This window comes from Canis lupus, chromosome 3, assembly GCF_003254725.2.
Source record: "Canis lupus dingo isolate Sandy chromosome 3, ASM325472v2, whole genome shotgun sequence".
In the NCBI taxonomy this organism is placed as follows: domain Eukaryota; kingdom Metazoa; phylum Chordata; class Mammalia; order Carnivora; family Canidae; genus Canis; species Canis lupus.
This window is the reverse complement of record NC_064245.1, coordinates 62,056,080-62,075,488: the sequence shown is the minus strand read 5'-3', so window position 1 is coordinate 62,075,488 and position 19,409 is coordinate 62,056,080. Positions and strand designations below refer to the sequence as shown.

The 19,409-nt window shown below is 42.4% G+C and overlaps 1 protein-coding gene across 4 annotated transcripts in view; it reads right to left on the bottom strand.

Moving 5' to 3' along the window:
• The window catches only part of POLN (DNA polymerase nu), a 155,659-nt gene that overhangs the window by 114,218 nt on the left and 22,032 nt on the right, over positions 1-19,409 (bottom strand). For all 4 annotated transcript variants that reach the window (XM_049108583.1, XM_049108582.1, XM_049108581.1 and 1 more), the window contains exons 3-7: positions 16,446-16,525; positions 13,928-14,428; positions 11,333-11,526; positions 7,110-7,216; positions 1,638-1,795 (exon numbers count right to left, since the gene is read on the bottom strand). In XM_049108583.1, coding sequence (XP_048964540.1) covers positions 1,638-1,795; positions 7,110-7,216; positions 11,333-11,526; positions 13,928-14,428; positions 16,446-16,525 — 1,040 coding nt within the window. The remainder of the gene's footprint in view (positions 1-1,637; positions 1,796-7,109; positions 7,217-11,332; positions 11,527-13,927; positions 14,429-16,445; positions 16,526-19,409) is intronic.

Sequence of the window (19,409 nt, the reverse complement as noted above, 5' to 3'; positions counted from 1 at the left end):
TTCTCTCCTGCTCCCATGCTGCTCCTTCTGCCCAGACTCCCTGAGGTTCTCCCAGACAATCCCCATCACTTCTCCAGCATGGCATCATGTGACCCTGGCTTTCTCCTCCCGCCCCTCCTGCACTGCATGCCTCCACAGTGGACACATTTCTAGCCAACAGGATTCAAGCCCAAGTTCATGGAGGCTGCTCCTCTTCTTCCTGGAGTGTGATGAGGGCCTGGGGGTGAAGCTGCTGTGGGCTGTGAGGCGATGGCACACGGGTCGCTGGGGGACTGCCAGAGCCCACAGCATGATGAACAGCTGCCCAGTCTGGGTGCCAGGCACCGGCTTGTTGATGGGGAGAAAACACATCTCTGCAGTTGGGGCTTTGTTCCCGGTAGCCACTCCCATCCCCAGATATACACTAGAAAGAAACTGGACTTTAGAGTCAGAAACCCATAGTCTCAACCTGACCTAAGCAAGGTGCATGCACACTGACCTTTCTGCACCTTGGTCTTCTCATCTAGAAACTGACAGGTACTACTGAGGCAGGCACATCCCTGTTTCAGTAGCAGTGTCCCAGCTTCTATTTGAGGACGTTCCTCCCCAACATCACATGATCGATTGGTAGAACTCACCTCCACGCCCTGCCCTCCTGCCAAGGGGCACATGTGTGGTACAGTGAGAGAAATGCAGCATCTCAGTGCTGAAAATGTGAGTCTTTGACAAAAGTGACATATGGATGCAAGGTCCTGGCTCACTGCTGGTCCTGGGTCTGAGGGCTCTCGTCTTCCCAAGGCCCGGTACTGCCTTCCCTGGGTCTGTGAGATCTCCCATATTCCTCTGACACAAGTCTTTCTAAATCAAGGGGGAGTGAGTTCCTGCATTTTTACCCCCCAGTCCCTATATGTCTCAGACCCTCCCTTCCAGACAGCAGGGGATGAAGAGCAGAAGCAAACCTCCCCAGGCCTCAGGGCCCACACATCACCAGTCACTCTGTCCCAAGGGCTCCCCACCACAGCCTATCCTTGTGCTCCCCGAGCACCCTGTAAGGCTCTTCCGGCTGTGCTTTTAGCATATTGCTGTTGATTTACAGGCAGGAAGCCTGAACATGGTGGCCCAACTGTGGCCCACGTTGCTCTCCCTGGGGACAGCTCCTTGGGACCTGTTGTGGGGCCGTGTGATGTCTCTGGCTTGTGAGGCTCCAGGCTGGGCTCCAGAGCTGTGAGCATCGTGGCTTCTGCACATGTGGTTCCTAACAACTAGATGCATCTCTAGGACAGGGCTTGGAAAGACATGCCTGGGCACATGGACCAAGGTGTGGCCAGAACCCCTGCCACAGAGGTCAGGGCATCAGCACTACAGGCAGCTCTCAGGTCACAGATCACGTGACTCTGACACCAGAGGGTCTGTTTAGAAGATAATCACAATGTGAATGGACTTCCCAGGAACAAATTCACGAAGGAACAGAAGTCACCTTACTTAAGTCAATATCCTCTACCAGAAATGTCAGAGTAAAAAGCATTTGTGCAGAGTAAGTAATAATGAATGTCACTGATGTTCTTTTTTTTTTTACTATTGGACTGTTTATGAAATGGAAAACACTTCTAGGAAAAAATCCGGGTTGTATTACCATTGATAAAGACAACACAACTCACCACGACATTTCTTGAGGAGTTTCCATATGTGCTGTTCACTTTCACGGAGATGGAGCTTTCAAGGAATTTTGCCACTAAGTCTTCAAACGAGGTTGCAGCCTCCCCAGGATCGATAAGCCATGCAGCAATTCTGGGATCCAGCCCCACAAAATGAACAACTGCAGAGAAGGCCATTTAATCACTCCAGGAAAACTGGAAAACTGTCCTCTTCCCTACTCCTACAAGGTTCTCAAGGTTCAAAGTAATAATAATAGCACTGCCATCCCCTCCAGTGATGGAGGTACGTGCCACAGGGACATGCCACCATTCCTGAGGAACTCAGAGCCTTTGGTGAGAGCAGCCCCCATGACCCAGTTCCCACAGAGGCAGTCTCCGTGGGGGACTGACCCTAGACAGCCAAAGAGGGAGACTGAACTAATGTGAGAACCCTCCTCCCCACCTGCCTCCTGCCACTGCTCCCCAGCTTTCTGGCCATGCTTCTCACTGAGCTGCCTTCCTAGGCACCACCACCCCTCTTCAAGGTGTCCAGGAACCAAGTCTTGTGAGGAGAAGGAAAAGCATAAGCATCCTCATCACTCAGTTCTGGGGAGGGTGGGTGGTGTGTGTGTGTGTGAGGGCGGAGACACCTGGCACTTGATGTGAGGAAAACCCTGAGAGACCCCCAGATCTCTGCTGCATTGGGATGTGTAGAAAGAATGAGGCACAAGGCCACCTCTGGACCTTGGCAGCACTGCCCATAAAAACTAGTTTTCTCAACTGAAAACTCAGGGAAGAGCTTACTGTACGTGTGTGCGAGACATATGGGAAGTTGCTTTCTGAAAAATAAAAATGACATCTGCCAAGTAAGTTTTAGTACGAGGGTATTTTAGACATGGACAGGGGAGCTATAAAAGGATGGGGGGGGGATCCCTGGGTGGCACAGCGATTTAGCGCCTGCCTTTGGCCCAGGGCGCGATCCTGGAGACCTGGGATCGAGTCCCACGTCGGGCTCCCGGTGCATGGAGCCTGCTTCTCCCTCTGCCTGTGTCTCTGCCTCTCTCTCTCTCTCTCTTTTTTTTCCTGCCTCTCTCTCTCTCTCTCTCTGTGACTATCATAAATAAATAAATAAAAATTAAAAAAAAAGAAAAAATAAAAGGATGGGGGGCTGATAAACTGAGAGATAAGTCTGAATTCTAAGTGATTGGTTTTTCAAGCTGTTTTAACATTTTAAAAAAGATTTATTTACTTATTTTAAGAGAGAGCATGAGTGGGGGAGAGGGAGAGAGAGAGAGAGAGACAATTCCAAGCAGACTCTGCACTGAGCACAGAGCCCAACCCAGGGCTCCATCTCAGGACCCTGAGATCTGACCTGAGCCGAAACAAGAGTCAGATGCTCAACCGCCTGGGCTACCCGGGTGCCCCAAGTTACTTTAACATTTTGAATAACACTACACAAAAATAAAGGAGTTTTCTTTTAAACAAATGTGCTCTTAGACCACAACACACTAAATACTATAATTTTTGGCATCTTTAAATTATGCCAGTCTAAGAGATTTATATTTGCCAAGGCATCCAGTACCATGGCTTTTTTGTCTGATGTCTGGGAAGTCCCTGTATGTTGGCAGATTTGGAACCTTGGCTGGGGGAATATTAGCAGGCACTCTGGGCCTGCACCCACGGCTGTGCATGACACTGCCCACACCGTCTGGCAGTGCTAACTCACCCAGGTGGACTCGTTCACTCTACTTGCCTTTTCAAAGCTCTAATGTTCCAAAATTAAGGTTCTGCCAACATATATTCTTGAAAACTCTTGGGGAAGGTCTGATGGTGCTGGAAGAACCTGGAGGCTGGTTCCTGTAAATTCCTCCATCTCACACACTAACCCCCCCCCCCCCAAGACAAGGCCCCACACTGGGGAGAAAGTGGCAGTAGTTGACAGAGAAATACCAACAAAACAGATTTAAAATGAGCTAAGAAAAATCAAGAAAATTATAAAACTTATGAAAAATTAATAAATCAGAATTAGAAACACTTAGAAATTAGGTGACTTAGAAAAAGAAAAAAAAAGAAAAACTGAACAAAGAAATAAAAGGGTTCAGGAAATAAAACCAAAAAAAAATTTCATAAATAAAAACTAAACTGGCAATAAACAAAAGCCAATCAATGCAATAGATAATGCCCTACAAAAAAAAAATAATGGAAAAGAGGAATTAAAAAAAAGATCGGAAATAGATTCTAGATAAAGTGATAAATGTGAAAGACCAGAGAAGTAGATTCAACATACAAAATAAGAGTTCAAACATCACAAAAAAGATAGACAACCAAACATCACGTACCTCCTGACAGAAGGACACGCCATTACCTAGGGTTAGGGTCGGGGTCATGACTTAGTCTTGCCTTTCCAAAATCAGGCCTGAAATCTGATCAAGTCTCTGGATATCATTGCCAATTTACAAGAAATAGAAGAGCAAGAAGAAACTGTTAGACAGCAAGAAGGAGATATATTCTGAAAATCCAGACTCTGGGAAATCCTACACAACAAACAATTTTGGTTTCAGCCATAAGGATAAAATAATTACAGGAATTTAAAACAGGGAGAGAGGATATATAGATGAGAAGAAAAGAAACTTAAGAAATATATCACACCTATCCCAGCTTTGGGATAACCTAACTCTGATTCTTGTTTGGATTCTAAGTCAAAAGAACCATAAAAAACAAAAACAATATTTAAAGACAACTGGGCAGCGTACATACTGACTGGATATCAAATAACACTGAACAATTGCTACAATTTGGGGGGCAAGGATGATGGCATCATCTTAAAAATGAAACCCTCAAGTTTCATATAATTGAAATATTTACAGATGAATCATATGATGCTTGGAATTTGCTACAAAATAATCCAAGAGGCAGGGATTTGGAAAGGTGAGGCATTACAAAGGAAGACTAGACCTAAGTTGGTAATTGTTGAAACTGGGTGATGGGTACTATGTTGTTTTTCAACACCACCTCTGGTGCCCCACATGTGGCTCTTGCACCCCCAGGTCCCAGGCTCTCTGCAGATGCTGGCAGGGGTCTGACAGTTTGGCACCATTCTGACATGAGCTGCAGGGAGTAAAGACCTGTGGGTAAGAGCTCAACCTCATAAGACTACCCCTGTTTCAGATGCCTCTTGTATCTCCCACCAGCCGACTACAAACTGGGGTTCTCACAACCCCCTTCTCAGGTTCCACACTTGGCTAGAACAGCTCACGGAATTCTAGAAAGCATCTTACTAAGTACCCATTTATCATGAAGGACACAACTCAGGATCATCCAAAGGGAAGAGACGCACAGGCCAAGGTACAGGGCAGGAGGTGCAGTCCCCAAGCCTCTCCGGGAGCACCTGTGCCCAGCGCCCAGACATGCTCACCCACCTCCAGATCCCCCAACGCCCTGTGCAGGGATTTTATGGAGATTCCACTGCACAGTGCAACTGATGAGACCACTGGCCATGGAGATGGACTGCATCTCCTTCTGCTCTCCTTCCCCTGGAGAGCTAGTCCAACCCACTAAGCCTGGTGTGGTCCTTCCGTCCACTGTCCTGCCCTGACCCTGGTTCGGGGCCCAGCTCCCAGTCCTCTCATCAGCACACAAAAGACACTCTTAGCACTCTGGGGATTGCAAGTGTCTTAGGAACTATGTGCCAGGAAGCAGGGACAAAGACTAAATACATATTTCTTATTGTATCACAGGTACTCTTGTACAGGTTGTAAATTTTGCACAATCAAATGATTTCTTCCAATATCTTATTTTCAAACATGTACACAATTTAAAAAGAACTGTCCAGTCAACATTCATATATCTACTATCTAGATTCTACAATGAGCATTTCTGCTATATTTGCTTCATTACATATCTGACCATCTAGTAAGAAAAGTTATTTAAAATTCTTATTTTTAAATGAAAAATAAAAATGTGTTCTATATTGTTTTGATGCTAATTACTCTGGACTTTATTATTATTTTATTTAAATTTCAGTATAGTTAACATAGTTATATTAGTTTCAGGTGTACAACATAGTGACTCAGCACTTCCATACATCACCCGGTGCTCATCACAGCCAGTGCACTTCTTAATCCCCATCACCTGTTTCCCTCCAACACCCTCTCCGAGACCAGCAGTGTGTTCTCTAGAGTTAAGAGTCTGTTTCTTGGTTTGTCTCTCTTTATTCCTTTTGCTCATTTGTTTTGCTTCTTCAATTCCACATGTGAGTGATCATATGGTATCTTTCTCTGACTGACTTATCTCACTTAGCATAGTACCCTCTAGATCCATCCATGTTGTAGCATTATTGCAAATGGCAAGATTTCATTCTTTTTCATGGCTGAGTAATATACATATACCACATCTTCTTTATCCATTCACCTATGGATGGTACAGGGGCTGCTTCCATATCTTGGCTGTTGTAAATAATGATAACTATAAGCTCAGGGGACATACATTCCTTTGAATTAGTATTTTGTATTCTTTGCATAAATACCCAGTAATGCAACTGCTTTACTTTGCATAAATACCCAGTAATGCAATTGCTGGGTCATAGGGTAGCTCTATTTTTAATTTTCTGAGGAACCTCCATACTGTTTTCCACAGGGCTTATCAGTTTGATTCCCATCAACACTACACAAGGGTTCTCCTTTCTCTACGTCCTCACCAGCACCTGTTGTTTCTTGTGTTGTTGATTTTAGCCATTCTGACTCATGTGAGGTGGTATCTCATTGTGGTTTTGATTTGCATTTCCCTGATGATAAGGGATGCTGAGCATCTTTTTCATGTGTCTGGACTTTAGTCTAATTCTTAGGGAGTTTATAAACTATTTGCAGTAACACACATCCTATGTGACCACACTGTATAAGTCACTTCTTATTTTAAATTACAAAAGTAATATATTCTTTCAAAAAATCAAACAATCTAAAACACAGGGATCCCTAGGTGGCTCAGTGGTTTAACGCCTGCCTTTGGCCCAGGGCGTGATCCTGGAGACCCAGGATCGAGTCCCACGTCAGGCTCCCTGCATGGAGCCTGCTTCTCCCTCTGCCTGTGTCTCTGCCTCTCTCTCTCTGTGTGTCTCTCATGAATAAATAAATAAAATATTTTAAAAAATAAAATAAAACACAGAGGGAGGGGCACCTGGGTGGCTCAGTTGGTTAAGCATCTGCCTTTGGCTTGAGTCATGATCTTGGGGCCCTGGAATTAAGCCCCATTCTGGCTCCCTGCTTAGCAGGGAGTCTTATTCTCCTTTTCCCCTCTACTGCTCCCCCTGCATGTGCTCTCTCTCTGTTAAATAAATAAAGCACAGAGGGAAAGTGCCCCCTCACCCTTGGGGCCCAAGGCCACACAGCTGGTGCTTTAGAGCCACATGACCAGGCCCCCAGAGTTGAGCCACCCTCCCATTCTCAGGAGGAATCACTGCTGGAGAATTAAATTTAAGAGATTGGAGAAACTAAAACTTACCATGCTTCCAGCTGCCTTCATTACCAAAAATCTGCAGCACTGTTCGCACAAAGTCCTTAGCATTAAAACAAATAACAGGACATTTCAGAGTTTGAAAGAGAACTTTCCTGAAAGATGAAAAGAAATTCACTGATTTAGATGTTAATTTAGAACTCCTGACTTTGGAAAAAATATTTTTATTGCTCTGACAGGTATCATTTGCATAGTACTACATTGTAGACGGTGTTCTTCGAGGAGCCTTACATAGATGAACATGAATACTATGAGGAAGATGTCACAGAGGATGAAGCTGAGAAAGCCTACATAATAATGAACCCAAGGTCCCACAGCCGCTCAGAGCCTGTCCCTGGGTAAAGCCACATTACCTGCTAAGACTTACATTCCTGAATGGGGCACACACCCCTTGGACTCCTTACAGGCTCCCCAGCACTCACTCCAAACACTCTACCCTCTGCTCACACTGAACTGTCTTACCTCCACCACCACATGGTGCCATGTGCTCTCACACTTAGGGGCCACCTCACATGCTGCCTTCTTGCTTACAATTCTCCTCCCACAATTTCTGCAGACTACCCACGTGCTGTTTGCAGGAAGGTCAGCCTCCTGAGGTGGGGAGTCGCCCCCCTATGTTCCTTCTGTGCTCCTGTCCATGTACCGGCTGTAGCCAGGACCACATCTGTACTGTAATTTACCTTGAAAATAGGCTCGCCCCATTTCACCATGAACTCCTTGGATATGCGATTCATAGGAGTCATCATTTAGTGAACACTTGCCATGATGACACTATGTTAAACACTTCAAAGGACTGTTACAATGAAATCTCACCACAACCTTGTTTGGCAGGCATTGATCCACTTTACAGATAAGAAAACTGAGGTTCAGAGTGGCTAAACAATTTTCCCAGCATTACCCAACTAGTAAGAGGCACAGCAAAGGTCTGAGACCCTATCTTGCTGCTGTCTGGGCCCTGCACTATAAATCTTCCTTCATAGTAACTGTTTATTCATACGCTGAGGGTTTTGCAAGAGGCTGAGGGAGAGAAAAAGCCGGAGTCCACTCAGCTCTGCACACTAAGTCAGCAGAGTTAGACTTTGCTCAGCTTGTTTCACAGGCATTTGCATTTTCTTGTGTGGTTTCACCTGGGCTTCCCTGGTGAACAAAAAGCCTACTTGAAGAAGGAAAGTCCTCTACAGAAAATTTTACTCAATACAGTGAAAGAAATGATAGACACAGAAAAATCACTATCTTCCAGACATAATTAGAAAGTGATTTCAATGACCCTCCTGACAGACGAAATCACCGAGGCAACGTTTGGTGGGGATGTTCACTATGGAGGGATCATGCTGGCATTACTTGAGCCACAGGTCCATCTGAACATCATGGACATAAGGACAGCATAACTGCAGCATACCCAAAAGGTAACCAGAGTGCAGCATACCCAGCTAAACTTGAAATTCAGAAAAGCAGTGACTAATTTTTATCTGAAAAAAATATAAATGTTTTTTTAGAGATGTATGTCTGTAATGCAAGAATGTCTCTTACAGTACTTGGGACATAGTCACACTAAAAAATTGTTTATCTAGAATTCAAATTTAGCATCCTGAGTTTTTGTTTGCTAAATCTGACCATCCAACTGTATCACAGATGGAGTATGAAGCAGACAGCACCACCCAGGGAAGTGCTCTCATGAAAAAAGCTGGAGCTGAATAATGGACTTGTAGGACTAAGCTCCAGGTTACAGAAATAATGGAGGAAAGGGGTAAAAGTTAAAGAACCCCACAATCACAAAACCTTCTGCAAACTGGGGTCGGGGTCAGAGGATGCTCTTATTAAAAGAGGTGGGAGAGACAAGAAATGTCACACATGACCTGGTCCTGATCCCAGGGGATCATGTGAAGAAGGACATTTTTAAAACAATCAGGTAGTTTTAAATTTGGACTGTGTATTAAAATTTTTAACTTTGAGAATTGCACTGGCTAAATGAAGAAACGCCCAGGTATTTTAAAACTGCATCCTGTAAGCTAAAATGACATGCCTGGGATTTTCCCTAATCCCAGTTCCCTACCCCTCTCCTCGAAAAGGGACAGATGAAGGAAGCATGGAAAACCCTTTGGTAACTATTTGGGGGGTGTGTGTGTGTGTGTAGGGCTCATTACACTACTCTCTACTTTCATGTTTTCATAATTTGCCTTTTTTTTTTTTTTTTTTTTTTTTGGTCTACAGGAATGCAGTAGCAAATCAAGCAGGAACCTGGGAGCACACCGCAGGGGAGGAAGAGTGCTACAAGGAAGACCCTTGTAGCAAGGAGGCTGGGAAAGAGGATGAGCTCCCAGGCCTGGTGAGGTGCCACGTACAGACCTGCAGGCATTGTAGGGAACTGTTGGGGCTCTGAGCAGGGAGTGTTGTGACCTGATTCATATGTGTGCAGGAAACAGGCTGAGGGGTGAGTTGAGGCAGGAGGCCCTCAGGAAGACCCAGCCCAGTTCAGTTGGGAGGGGAAAGCCTGCAGCAAATGGCAGGAGCAGAGGGAAAGACACAAGGTCAGCTTCTAGCTGTATTTTGAAGGCAGAGCCAATGGGATTTACTAAGAGATCGGATGAAAAGGAGAGAAGTTAAAGATAACGCCAAGACTGTTGGCCTGGGCTCATGGAGAACAAATGCTGACATTAACCTTGACAAAAAGGCTGTCAGAGGCAGGCTTCAGGAAGACAGGAACTCAGTTTTGCACATGTTAAGACTGAAGTGACTACCAGATGTCCAAGTAAAGAGCATTGAGTAGGATATATAAATCCAGATTTTAGAAAAGGCCGTTCAAATATTAGGGCTCTGTTCTCACAGAGATCTTCTATAGAACATACCTGCCTAATTGTTCTTTCAGAAGAAAATTATATAAAAATAAGGCTATGGATTTCTTGTGAATAGGCTGCTCTATTTGACAAATGTCCCATTCTCACCAAAAATTATTGCAGTGTAAGTGCCTCCTGTTAAGCCTTTGATTGCCATCCATTTCAAAAGATATCCATATTGCAAGCTGTATGACAACCTTTAGCAAAACACTTGGACACCCCTACCCGTGAAGGTCCCCTTTCAGACAGGCCAGGGGCATCTAGACACCTAACCTATGTGAGTGACCCTGCTTTTCCCTTCCTGCACTCTAATTCCCACTTTTATGACTTATATTAGCCAATAAAGAGTAAAACCTTGAAACCCCCAGCCTCCCATTCTCAGACCCTAATAAAGGCAGAGCCTGCACCCTCTTTCTCCAGCTACGACTTTGCTGTGTAGCCCCTGGTGTGCTGTGTACCCTCCAGGACCTGTGAGTAATGAATCTTGTTCCTCAAAGTTCCCTGACGGTTTTTGTTGAATTGGGTCCTGTGATCATAAGAACTCTTTGGGTTGGTCCAGCCACAACACTGGCCCCTGGCATTCCTCACTGAGACAAGACAGACGCAGCAATTGCCTACAAGTCCCTCATGGTCCAGTGAGACTGTAGGAGGTCAAAAGGGCCAGGGCCAGGCCCAGGGCCTTCTTAACCCCAGCCTCTGTGAACTCTTCAGGACAGCAGCTTCAAGGAGTTACCGCCAGGCAGTCAAGGCGCTGGGACTTAGAGAGCTGGGTGGGCAGAAGTGGATGTCCCCACCCAAGGCAGAAACTGGAGTCAGGCTGACAATACATTCAGAGAACTGGTGACAAGGGCAGAAGCTGAAACCCACAGCAGGTTGAGATAGGGCAGCACAAGCATCCTTGCTTGTTCTAAAATTGTAAGATTCTAAAGGGGCAGGTCCAAGCGAGGCATGTCCTAAATTATTTCCACAGAATGAAATTTTGAAATTAGCATCAAATTAGGTGGTATTGAAGACAATTTACTTTTCGAATGCAGTGATAAATTAATTTTCTCTGTGAGAGAGATGAGGAAAATCATCTGGGACTGTGGCCATGACAGTGGATCTTCAGGCCTGTGGACACAGCTTTTCTCACCAACTTCTCACTGAGATGTTGATTCAAATCCTGGAGGGGCTCCCATGAAGGAATGGAACCTCCATTCCAGAAGCTCTTTGGGGGAAAGCGGGCTAGTGTGTGCAGAACTTTCCGTCATTTAGACCCACTTTATTGTCATGTGCCCATATAAAACTGAAAGTTTAAAGTTGGAGTTTGGGAGACTTTAAATTGGACTGAAAAATCAGGCATGTAAGCAGGATTTAAGGCAGTAGGAGATTTCTGACCTGGCAAATTGATTATATGCCTCTTGCTCGTGGTCCCCAGTAGAAGAGTGCTGTGTTTTGAGGTAGATATACTGATCACGGAGCGTGAAGCCTTCCTCCAGGACACCATCAGAGGTTGAGACATCCAGAGGACCATGGCTGTCTACATGGCTCGGCAGTAACATTGCAACTCCCTCAACAGAGGGAACCAGAGCCTGGGTTCAAAATTAAACACAAACAATGCATTTATTCAAGAAATGTGTGTTTTATAATTAAACAGAGAGAAAAGGCCTACAATTAAATTTGTAAATAAATAGCTCTTTTAATGACAATCAAGGCCAAAAACTAAACCCAAGATTTTACTCTCCAAATCTGGTGTCCTCTTTATTCAACATCACAACAGGAGTCTTAGCAAGTGTAGTATGACTGGCAAAAGAAATAAAAGGCATATAAATCAGAAACAAAGAACTATACTGTCCTTATTTACAGATGACACAAATGTCTGCAGAAAAAAAACCAAAAGAATTTACAAAAAACCTCCTGGAACCAATATGTGAATTTAGCAAGGTTGTAGGATATAAGATTAAAATACAGAATCAACCGTACTTCTATATACTCTCAATGAACATATAAAAATGATCTTTTTTCAAAAAACTATATTACCTGGGGCGCCTGGTTAGCTCAGTTGGTTAAGAATCTGACTTGATTTCGGCTCAGGGAATGGTCTCAGGGTCATGAGATTGAGCCCCACATGGGGCTCCATGCTGGGTGTGGAGCCTGCTTAGGATTTTCTCTCCCCCTCTCCCTCTGTCATCCCCCCTCCCTCTCTTTCTCTTTCCCTCTCTAAAAAAAAAGAAATAAAATGATGTACTACCATTTATAATAACCATTCCAAAAAAATGAAATACTTAAATAGAAATCAACAAGACATGTACAGGCTCTTTACCCTGAAAACTGCAAATACTAATGAAAGAAGTCAAAGAAGACCAAACTAGCAGAGAGACACACCACGCATGAGGACCACAAAACTCCTAAGACTTAATCTGTAGAACCTAGATCAATAAACCCCAAGTATAAGGAACACAAAGAACACCATACGAAGTAATATTATGATCAAATTGCTTAAAACCAATAATAAAGAGAAAGCCTTAAAAGAAGGGGGTGGGGGCCAGAGAGATGGGTCAGGAGCATTACCCAGACAGAGATAAAGAGAAGTGAGACAGCAGATCTCTAGCGGGAAACAAAGCAAGCTAGAAGATAGCGGAGGAAGCTCTTCCAACTGCTGAAAGAAAAAACTATTGGCTTATAACTTTTTTATGAGCAAGAATGTCTTTCAAAAATGATAGGTAAAAAGCATTTGTATACTATACAGAAAACTACAAAACACTGCTAAAAGAAACTGAAGGTTTAAGTAAATGAAAGGATACTCCCCAATTCACGGGCCTGAAAACTCAATACTGTCAAGATGGCAAAATTCCCAAAATTCATCTACAGACTCAACACAATCTGTATCAGAATCCCAGCTGAGTGCCTGAAGGAATTGAAAAGTTGATCCTAAAATTTATATGGAAATGCAAAGTAATCAGAATACCCCCAAAAAATCTTCAAAAAGACAAAGTTAAAAGACTCCTACTTCCTGATTTCAAAATTCACAACAAACCTAAAGTAACCAAGACCCTGTGATACAGGCTTCAGGACAGACACATAGATCAATGGAAAGAACTAAGTGTCCAGAAATAAAGCCTTATATTTACAGCCAATTGAGTTTTGAGAAAAGTGCCAAGAAGATTCAATGGGGAAAAAGGAGTCCCTTCAACAGCTTGGGAAAGCTGGATATCAGCACACAAGAGGCAGGTTTGTGCCCCTTATCTCACAATATATACAAAAATGAACTCAAAGTGAGCCACAGATTTAAATATAAGAGCAAAACCCATAATTCTTAGAAGAAAACACAAGAGAATATTTTAAAGAACTGCATAGGGAAAGCATTCTTAAATATAACAACAAAAGTAAGGGCATACAAAAATTTGATAAATTGGAATTCATCAGATTTTAAAAACTTTGTGCTTTAAAAGACACCAGTAAGAAACTGGAAAAAAAAATAAGCCACAGATTGGGAGAACTACATACAAATCATAGATCTGACAAGGGACTTATATTAAAATATAGAAAAAAGCTTACAGATCCAAAATAAAACACAAATAACCCAATTTTAAAATGAACAAACAATCTGAACAGACATTTCACCACAGAAGATACACAAATGGCACTAAGCACATGAGAAGATGCTCTATCTAATTAGTTATTACGGAAATGCCCCTTCACACCCACCAGAATGGTCAAAACCAGACAGACCACAAGTATTGGCAAGGAGGTTAAGGATTTGGAGCCCTCACAAATACAAAAAAGGCATACCCACTCTGGAAAACGTTTGGGCAGTTTCTTAAAAATCTGAAGAGAGCTATGCATTATCAGTCATTCAGCACGGCGGGGAGGGGCAGGCTTCAAATCTTATTCTTAGCTCTCCCATCAAAATCAGACACTAAAAAAAATGGGGTCAGTTCTTTTACAGTGCCAAAGAAAAGAAACAAACAAAACCCAACACTGTTCACTAACCTGCTCAGCTTTTAGCTGGGTGGAACCATCCTCATATATCAGTGTTACCACCACGGTTACTGCCTGTTTGAGCATTTCAATCAGCTGGCTTTTCTCCATGTCATCCAAATACCTAGCATCACAAAAATGGTTTTTGCAGGCTCTTGAGTTCCCACAATTTAGGTAGGCTTCAACCTCATCAGCATCTTCTTCCAATGCCACATGTTCACTTGTTTTCCCTGAAAAATTATGTGTACTACGTTTTCTTTTAAAAATCATGGGCATTTCTTTTTTTTCATTATTTTTATTTTCCTTTAGGAAATACTTTCTTTTACACTCCATTTTCTGTAGGACTGAAGCCTCCTGGTTACACTGTGGAACGAAACAACTGGGAGGAGCCAATGAGCTGATGTTCTTCTGCTTTTGGTAAGTGGACAGCTGATCTGTGTGTCTGATACTGGAGGGCTGAAGACGGAGCTTGATGGACGTTCTTGATGTCTGGCTTGTAAAAGATTTCAGATTCTGCAGGAAAACATGAACTGTTTTAGGAATATGGATTCCTAAGAGAGATCTATAAACCAAACTAATTTCTGGTAAAACTTGTCTAAAGTGGGGGGACAGCTTCTCATGATCTATGATCAGACTTTCTAATGAAACTATATAGTATCTTCTAGAGCAGTAACTTTTTTCAACCCAGTTAGGAGTACATATCTGAATCAGGGGATGGAATAGGCAGAAGTTCAAAAAGTCTCCAACCATACCCTGTGTCTGTAAGGAAGATGCCATGGATGGGAGTATTTTACAGATGCACCTAATGCTGCAGATTTATGATTTACAACTTCCAGGTAAAAGTCATTTACAGAGAAAGTGAGATCACCACAACTATTCAATAATGTTAATCCATCTACTAAAAATTTTTCAAAGTACAGATTTGCAGCAATCCTCTTACTGTATTGATCTTATACTGTACAATATTCATTCATAAATTCACAAATTGAGGGTAAAAAAAGAATTCTACTCATCTCATTACTGGATTCATTTAGGATAAAATGTATTTTTAATGTTTATTTTTCAGATTTTGTGATATATTTATGGTGTTTTGAACAAATATAAATTAATAGTACTTTTAAAATACTTTTGAAGGAAAATGTTTCAATATTTGGCATAGGGTCACAGAAAACTTAAGTTTATGCTCACATTTTTATTACAGAGAAATATATGGCTTCAACAAAAGACTTGTAGGCATAAAATTATATTACATTAATAATTCTGCAAGAGAGGATACAAGAAAAGAAGTTTGAGGAGCAAAAGGGAAATAAAAAAATTTCGATTGCTGAAGAATATCTTGCTCATGTCTTTTTTAAAAGTATGCTTGTGGGTATTAGGTTACCAGAGTATTTTTTTAAGTGGCTATATTTTAAACAATGATGTAATCATTTTTAAAATGTCAATATTGCCAGAGTGCCTGAGTGGGTCAGTTGGTTGAGCATCTGCCTTTGGCTCAGGTCATGATCCCAAGAGTTCCTGGGATCAAGCCACCTGCCTGCTTCTCCCTCTGCTCCTCACCCTGTTCATGCTCTCTCTTCCTCTCTCTCTCTCAAATAAATAAAATCTGTTTTTAAAAGTCAATATTGTCAATACACCAGAAATTGTGTCCTATGAAACATTTTAAACTTGTTATGAATATTTTAAATTTCAACTTAAAAATATGTCATGAGCTTTTCAAAATTCTTTTGAAAGCAATGAACAAAACCTGGGTAAGCTGGCTCTCTACCACTGCTGGAACAGCCCAGAGAGAAAATCTGGGCTCACTCACAAAGGGGCACCTTCCAGTTGTCGAATCCCCTCTCCCTCCACTTGAGGGCAAACCACCATCTTGTTATGGCAAGGGCTGTCCTGCCATCCCCATTTTACTACAGGGAGTTTCAGTTACATTGAGTGAGGCTGGGCTTTGAACACCCCTGTCCCAGAGTCTATTCTCTCGGCCACTGTCTTTAGTGAGATGACCTCCTCTTTCCCTCCCCTCCTGCCCACCCCACATGGCTCATCTGCTGAGCAGTTGTGCCCCCTCCCTCCTGGGACTTCTCTGTATTTCAGCCATCCCAGAGCCCCAGCTTTCTCCCTAACCTGAACATTTCTACCAAGTCCTCCCCCTCTTCTCTAATGGTTGGGGCTCCTGATCATCCTGTAGGTGACCACTCATGCATAATTTTCAGACTTCAAAAAGGCTCCCAGACTACTTTCCCCACCACCCAGAAAAAAACAAAATGAGACAGCACAAAAGCTGGGTTAGTAGTCTCTGTTCCAGTGAGCTGACTCCTACCATGGCACTCAATGCACCGTCCTGTAGGGTCACAGCACTGCTCTGTCTTCCCCTCCCCTATCAAGCAAGTTCAGCCATGAACTCCTAGAGAAGAACTCCGTTCCTTATTTTCTGCAGCATGGTAGCCACAGTGCCCAGCATACACTAGACAATTAAGTATGTGTTGAATAAGTGAAAGTTATCTATTTAGAATTAATAATATTTGCAATGATTTACCCTTTTTTCCAGTGATTGATTCTTCCCATCTTCAAGAAGTACTGAATACTTAATACAGGAATTGTTTACCACTTCTGAAGCTTTTAAAAACACAAAAAGGGAACACAAGGCATTAAAGAAACATTGAAATCTAAGTCATGTAATTAGCTAAACATTGAAAGTGGCCTCTATAAGCATGCTACTTACTCATTATATAAAACAACATAGTAACATTCATACCCAAAACATATACTAGTGTTACAATAAACATTTATGTAACATATCTTCAAATTAACTGGAGACAGATCCAGGTAATCATAAAATGTTTATTAGAAATTATTACTTGGCATTTCCATTATATACCGGAATCTGAAAACCCAAGTTTGACGTTTTACAGAAATCTTGAAAGTATTAAAGGTTTGAGGAGATTCTTATAATGAATAATATTTCAATGGAACAATAAGAGGTTCAGTAAAACATCATTAATACAAACTTCTGTTTTAAATTTTGTTTTAATAAGCCTGGACTGAGCAGTAAGTGATGGAACCACATTCAACCCCAGGCAGCATGACTCAGGTGTTTGTTTTCATAACCACTGTGATTTATGTTCCCTCCACAGCAATAATAACAAACAAGACATGAAAACAGGGGAAATCTTTACAGTAAAAAGAACTTAGGATAAATTTAACAAAAAGCATGAGATACTCAATGATGACAACTTAAAATCTCATAAAATGGCATTGAAACTATACAAATGGATTATACAAATGGAAGGACACATCATCCAGATACGCACAAACGTTCAATTCTTCCAAAAATAAATTTAATGCAATTCCATTTAGAGACCCTACAAGGGCTCTTTTAATTGAAAAAAATGTCAAAGGCCATATGAAATACCAGATATCTGAAAACAGACACGAAAGTAAGTTAAAAAACAATAAGGCTCGCCTTGCTTGACTATCAGAACATACTATTCAGCGACCACAATCAAATTCATGTTGTATTTGGACAGGAGGAGTCAAAAGATTTCTAAAACAGAACAGACAATCCAGTAACTGACCCATGGCTTTATGAGACTCTACTATAGAACAAAGATAGTATCTCAATTCAGTAGAATACAACAGGTTAATAAATAGGGATAGCAGTACTGCTTCTGAAAGAAAAGAACATACTGGGAAAATCATTTGGAACAAAAAGGATAAAGGGCTAATATCCGTGTTATACAACAAGCACTTAAACGCAGGCAAAAAAAAGACAGTTTGATTTTTAAAATGAGTACAAGATAGAAAGAAGCAGTATACAAATAAGCAGATCCCAAAAGCAAATAAACACAATATAATACTCAAACTCTCTAGTGGTCAGGGAAATGCAAACTTAATGCAACCAGAGGTAGAAGGAAGAGGTAGTTTCAGGCATTGCTGGTAAAAATGTGAATAGCTAGAATCTTCTTGGAAAGGAAATTGTCAACACCTATTGAAATTAAAACATCCATCACTCCTGAGTTGGGAAGAGGACTGTCCTAAAGGAACAAAGATGGGCTTCCAGGGTGCTACTGATGTCCTGTTTCTTAATCTGCATGAGTTACAGGAGTGTTCAGTTTGTGAAATGTTGAGTTATAAACTCAGAATACACGTGTTTTGTGTGCAGAATCTGTGTGTAACCTCAATAAAAGCAGAGATATAAAATGTATAAATCATCTAACCAAACTCACTATTGGCTGTTTCATAGAAACATATGCAATGATAAGTAGCTTTAAACCAAAACATCTATGGCAGTGTTGCTTTATGGCAAAGGACTGAAAAACAAAGCAGATACCAATCAAAAGGGTAGTTGATGAATAAATTATATAACATCTACACCATGAAGCACATGACCACTGAAAAGAATGACTTAGAGTTTTATTAATTGCCTTGAAGACACAGAAATCTGTGAAAATATGATCTCATTTTTGCAACTAGTGACCAAATCTCCCTGCTTATGTATATAAGTATGTTATACACATTCACTGGCATAAGCCTTGTCCCCAGGAGGCTGACTCTGAGATGGTTTGCATTTGGAAAGGTTAGTGGGGAGTGCTCTCAGGATCAATGTTTACAGGAACATGAGGGAAGGAGGACCGGGCCAAGATGCAGTCACTACAAAGGCCTGCTTGGGACCTGGATGGCCTATAGAGTTATCCCCCAATGGATCACGGAAGCAGGCCTTTATATGCCAGCACTGACCAGTCATTGGATCAGTTGCCCCTGGGAAAGGAGTGTGCAGCTGAGGCAGCCACCAGGAGAGGTGGCTTCACTCTTGTGAATGTTGAAGGAAGGCTTCATCCTTCAGCAACACTCCCAGCAGGTGGGGTGATGAATGGTGGAATCTGGGCATCCACAGGACTCACTACAGTCCTTTGCTACTGGGCACTACACTGCACTGCTCCCAGCCACTTGCTGCAGATACATTCTGAAAGTAGCTCCTTCAGGATGCTGGTGGGCCTCTTCCTGGAAGATACTTTTAAAAGGAAGGTTAATGAGATGAACTGAATCACCTGGTCACTGAAGCTGGTCTCAAAAGCTACAAATGATATTTGTGTCCCTCTAATGCACACTCTAGAGTCCCCTCACCCTGGCTTAGCACTTCTGCTGGTCTACATAGCTCATCTGATCGATAGAACTACCCAAACCCCTCATCTCTGAGAAGTATAAGCCCCTGGTCACCATGCCTTTCTCAGGCCATGGTCAGTGCATTTGCCGTCAGATTCGGACAGAGGACAGAGGTGACTAGTCTTATCAGCTGGGTACCAAATGTATGCTTCCTTGCACCATCATGTAACAGCAGCCCTGACTTCGGGTGATCAGGAGGCATCTCAGGCAACTGCTTGAGACTGCTCAAGCGTACACAAGCAACTGCTTATGTTCCTTGTCTGCCAGTCTCTTAGCTATTGAAAGGATAGGGCAGCAACTGCAGCTTCAAATTAAATGGCATTTTTCGCATGTTCCA